This window comes from Cibotium barometz, chromosome 26 (genome assembly GCF_041138505.1).
Source record: "Cibotium barometz isolate CiBa-2024 chromosome 26, ASM4113850v1, whole genome shotgun sequence".
NCBI lineage: Eukaryota > Viridiplantae > Streptophyta > Polypodiopsida > Cyatheales > Cibotiaceae > Cibotium > Cibotium barometz.
The window spans coordinates 15,812,858-15,818,484 of NC_141071.1; the positions used below are offsets into that span (position 1 = coordinate 15,812,858).

At 39.1% G+C, this 5,627-nt stretch overlaps 1 protein-coding gene across 1 annotated transcript in view; it reads right to left on the minus strand.

Moving 5' to 3' along the window:
• Positions 1-5,143: 5,143 nt before the first annotated feature.
• LOC147623718 (bidirectional sugar transporter SWEET5-like) overlaps positions 5,144-5,627 on the minus strand; it is a 1,461-nt gene continuing 977 nt past the window's right edge. The window contains exons 5-6 of the mRNA XM_086820791.1: positions 5,403-5,522; positions 5,144-5,305 (exon numbers count right to left, since the gene is read on the minus strand). Of these exons, the coding sequence (XP_086676917.1) occupies positions 5,144-5,305; positions 5,403-5,522 (282 nt within the window). The remainder of the gene's footprint in view (positions 5,306-5,402; positions 5,523-5,627) is intronic.

Sequence of the window (5,627 nt, forward strand, 5' to 3'; positions counted from 1 at the left end):
AACTACTCCATAATCTAATGAAGAATAGTGCAAATTTGGTCCCTGAAGATGTCTACAGAAAATCAAAAATCGTGCGAACAACCCCCAAAATGCACTCGAAACAAAAATTTGATCGAATAATTATAGTACAAAATACTGCACACTTCACGATTCTCTTTCTTCTTCCAAAAGGGCTCCTTGATCTGATTCATGAAGATGCGCAAGTCGGGGTGAAAGGTAGACAATAGCATAAGGGCGAGGGGCATATGCTCTGATACCAAATGTTAGAAATAGGGTTGCAGGAATGCGCGCGCGCGCGCGCACACACACACACACACACACACACACACACACACACAATGGAGAAGCTCAAGAGAGCACACAATGAGATGATGGATAGATAATGAAGCTCAAATTGGTGCCATTCACAAATGGGAGGCTCTACAATCGGTGCTACAAAATTTGGAAAAAAACTCAAAGTTGGTGAGCTCACACAAAATTCGACAGAATCCACTTACTTAGCCCCAAGGGTTTTCAAAGGTCCTGAATGCGCATGTGGTGTTGGATTCAAATGGTGTAGTGAGAATAGAGATCCAAGCATGTGCCTCTCTTTTCTCATTAAGGTTTTATTAAGCTCACTATTCCTTAATTAAAAGGTTATTAATCCTAATTATGAATAGCTTAATTTCCTCTTCATTCATTGCTATTCTGCTCTCTCAAAGCATTTCGCTCAAATGTGAGTATAACTATCTCACTCAAAGTCACCTATATTTTTTCTTTAGATTAGTGATCTTATTCTTGATTAGCACTTAAATTTAACCTAATTTGTTCAAATCATTGTAAGAGGATTAGACACTATCGAGGTACAACTGAAATCTCAGTAAGACCTTCCTCATTAAGCCATGGCTACCCAAACATAGTGAATAAATTTAGTGCTGAAGGATTCCATACATGGCAAACAAAAGTCATGTATCTACTCATGCAAAAGGAGATTTGGGGGGTAGTAAATGTACATGACCTCAATGAAGGGAGAGAGACTGAGGTCAAAGCATGGATAAATAAAGATAGAAAAGCCATGGCCATTATTGGGTTAAGTCTTGGGGATAATATCATTCATCACATCAGTTAACAAAGAGCATGCCAAAGAAGCCTAGGATGAGCTAGAGAAAGTATTTGGAGCTAGGGCTAAAAATTCAAAATAAAATCTAAAAATATAGTTCTATGGGCTTGATATGGAATTTAAAGACTCATTTTTGGAGCATGTAGGTAAGATAAAAGAGCATTATGATGCAACTTGTAAGTATTAAGGCACTGGTCGACGATAAGAAAGATACAATTGTAGACTTAATCAAAAGCATATCTCAAGGCTTGATATGGAATTTAAAGACTCATTTTTGGAGCATGTAGGTAAGATAAAGAGCATTATGATGCAACTTGTAAGTATTAAGGCACTGGTCGACGATAAGAAAGATACAATTGTAGACTTAATCAAAAGCATGTCTCAAGAGATTTCTTTGGTGGTAATAACTCTTACTAATCTTCCAAATCTTAATCTTGAAGGTATTGAATTCTCTTTGTTTGAAGAAGATAAGAAACTAAAAAGTACACAACAAAGCTCATCAAACAACACGGAGACTGCTTCTTTAACAAATCCAATATCAAATGTAAGTTATTAGGATGCTATGAAATTGGAAGGGATGCAAGCTAAGGTTACTAGAGGATGTGAATGTAAAAGGTAGTCAATGGTCAAAAAGTAGGAACATGGAAGGTGCAAGGATGCACAAGGCATGTGAGCATTTATGAATACATAAATAGCACAAGTGTGCATAGAACATGTGAATGAGAGCAGCTCACAAATGGATGTAACAAGCTCATTTTCATAATGCAAAGATGTGATTCTTTGATTAGTCTTGTCTCATACCTTAATCACCTCTATTAGTGTTGATATCATGCTCTAATGATATCTTCTTTCATCTTTTATCCCCCACCATAGCTTTCTCTTGCAACTCTTACACACTCCATTGCTATCTCAAATCATACATTTTCTCAATTGGTCTTGACTACATACTTATTGGTCCCATTGCTCTCGTATCCTTATCTAGCGACACTAGTGGTCGATAATTGAAGATTTGAATCTGGGAAAAGTGGAAGGGCTTAGCCATTAGGTGCACATCATTTGGAGTAACCCACTCTAGTCTTTAGCGATTAGCGTGACTTATCTAGTCTTTCAGTACTCCGTTTGGATCGTACTACTTATCTAGCGATTAAGAGGCGATTTAACAATTGTAACTCATTTATAGTAACCTACTCTAGTTTTTAAAGATGCTCAAGAACCTAATAGCCGAATTATACTTGCACTACATGACAGGTACATTACAACATACTAGATATTGCATGGTATTGAGGAATAATATATCACATGGGAACCAAGAGAGGTGGGAGGTGGCCATTGCCATGCTTTTGAAAATGGTTTATTTTTCTCATCCTCCTTGGGTGGCCATTCATGTACTTTCATGTCCTTGGCATGCTTTTTAATGTGGTTTATCTCATATTCAAGTGGTTTAACTTTATAAAGGAGAACTAGCAATCATCTTTTATTCTACCTGCATTGCGCGTGAGCTTTGACCTTATAAATTTGAATTTCAAGGTCTTTGGTACTATGTGCGCTGCAATGTTTTGTTCGCTCCTCCACCTTAATTTTGTTCGCTCCTCCACCTTAACCAATCTATAATCGTTGCAATAATTGAAAAACTTATAGTTAATCACGATGGAATCTACTCAAGTTGGGTATGATAAGCATACCATGTAAAATGCTTGCCTCTAGATTGGAAAGAGTTACCATGATGGGGAACGAGAGTCGTCTATTCGGGCTATTGCCATAATTCATTAATTAGTGCCTGCAAGCGGGCACTATTTAATGAATTGTCTAAGGTCACAAACCTTAGCGATTCAAATTAATTTAAAAAAATTTCGAGCGTGGTCCGTCTAATCACAGAGATCGTCTCTCTCTCTCTCTCTCTCTCTCTCATTCAAACTGCATACATCATCTCTCTCTTTATTCAAACTATGGACATCCGCGCGATCATCCAAATCATTAAAAGAAAAGAAAGTTTCTGAATCGTCTCTCTTTACCACCCATTCGACTCTACTAGTGTGACTCACCGCCTCAGGGAACTTAGCGACAAAGCCTTTTTATAGACCTACGAACCGAGGTGGTGAGAACAATATGAAAAAAATACAATTTTTTCATATTTTTGGTCCCGTATTCACTCTCCTATTCACTCTCCTATTCGGAAAAAATCATAGCTCCACAGAGACGAGGCCGATCAAAATTCTGTCACCATAGATATTTTTTAAATATACCAAAGAAAACTCCTATGGAGTTAGAATTTTCATACTTGGTGTCACTGTCTGTAAGATTAGGAAACCTCATTGAGATGCGCCTCCTCTCCAGAAACTTCCTGCGTATCAGGCCTTGGACCCTTAGCCATCTCTTGCACACTTTATAAGAAGACCTAGTATTCTTATAAGCACCCCATCGCCTAATCAAAGAGTTAATTAATTCGTAAAATTCTTCTTATTTTGCCTAATGAAAATGTTGTGTGTCAAAAGAAGGCCACCATCGTTGTGTAATCTAATTAGGGTTCTGTTGGTCCTTCTCTGTAGCCGAATTAGGGTTCCTACGATTCACCATGTCAGACATCGAGCACACATTCGAGAACAAGGCCGACGAGTCCGGAGCCTCCAAGACCTTCCCGCACAGAGGCGGGCACCATTCGAAAGATTAAAAACCGTCCATGCAAGGTTGGGTTGTGGAGAATTCCACATCCAAAACTAGAAAGCATGGCCACGCGAAATGGAATTTTGTGGGTATTGTCCCGTCCTCCCACAATTGTGAGGTTCATGACATTAATCGCACTGATTATCAACTATTCGACATATCTGAGGATGGTTTTTGTGAGCCTCCTAATGGATAACGGTGGCATGCAGGATGATCTCAGGCTTCCCACCGACGATTAGCTTTTACTGCAGATTAACGATGGCTTTGCGAAAGGAGGAACTAAATTTGGTCGCAGAGCAGGTGAGGCATACGAAAGCCGATTTGCGAAAAGGCATATAACCGTTCAACTACCTCTCACACATAAATCAAATTCAAATTAAGGTTTTAGAAAACCTTCAACACTAATGATAATCCATCATCCCAACTATTTAATTCAATATCTTTTTTCACTCGTTGTATGCCCCTATTCAACTAGGAAGTCATACATAGTTGCCCTTTTGATCCCACCTTAGGTTTCTCTAAAGTTTGAGGTTTGAGTTTCCTTTAATGAGAGTTTTTTAGGACCCACACTGTAATTTCATCCCTTGATTCCACCTGTCTATACCCTTGCCTCTTAGAATTAGGATCCCATCTTTTCCTAAGATGGAGACCAATATTCTAGTTCACATGGATCCCATCGAAAAATGGACGATAATGGACGTGTGTACCATTCTCACCTGCAACGTTCTCTACATACCATACTGAAATTTACCCCCATCAAATTTCTCAAATCTGGAAAAATGCAATCAAAGACATTTAATTAGCTTTAAAAAGAATTTTATAACTTTTTAAACCTATCAAATTATGAAATTGCCGAGTTCTAAGAAAAATGTTGCACGTCGCCAAGATCGATCAAATGGGAATATATTAATTCTGAATACTAATAAGTGCGACTATGATTAGGGTTAGCGATTCGTATATTGGCTATTAAAAAAAATGAAGAGCCTGTAGACGAAATGAGAATGCAGCTGTTATATGTTTGCCATAACTTGTAGAGATTAAACTCTGACTGTTATTAATTAAGTAAGGAAGAGCTTAATTAACAGCCGCAGCATCCTTTGGAAGTGCCTGACTAAGTGTTGCTGTAATCTGAAGAGTTAAAAGGGTGAAGTAGGTGTTAATTAAGTCGGTTGTTATTTTGCAAGTGAATTAAGCGGCTAGACTTGCAGGTACTGCGCGAAAGAGAGAGGCGTACTTGCGCCAATATTCACGTCGAACGTGGATCAGATCATCAATATAATTGGGAATTATATGCTTCTTCATGAGAAGCTGCTGGGGTCGCGTTTTGCTGTTGCTGCTGCTGCAGGACGACGTTGGCCGCATCATCGACTGCATCTTATCCACCTACAGTGCGTCCGCCTTAGAGACGCAGCTAGTGGGCAGCGCCGTCGACATTTCCTTTAATATCTCGCCCTCTACTGTAGCCGGCTTTCGTCCATTATAATAGTAGGTAGCGTACAGAACAAGCTGGCACGCCCCACACAAAGCTCCCACCCCATTTGTGAGCTGCACACAGCAGCATCGACCCATATATAATTACACTAGCCGCTTAAAAATTATTAGCTAATTTGCATTATCATGATTGATCTCTATCAATACATACCATGAGGAAGATGTCAAAGTGTATGCCTGCATAGCTAGACCACACCAGGCCATTGAGGAAGGAAGCGAGGGAGAGGTAAAATGGCATGTACTTGACGCTTTTTGTCTGAATCACAGTTTTCTGCCGCAGTCGACGACAAGACCATATTGTATGTATTGGACCGCCCATCAATATTTCAAGATTAAGTTTATGCAGTTAATCTGAGTTAGGGGAAGACTAAAAGTA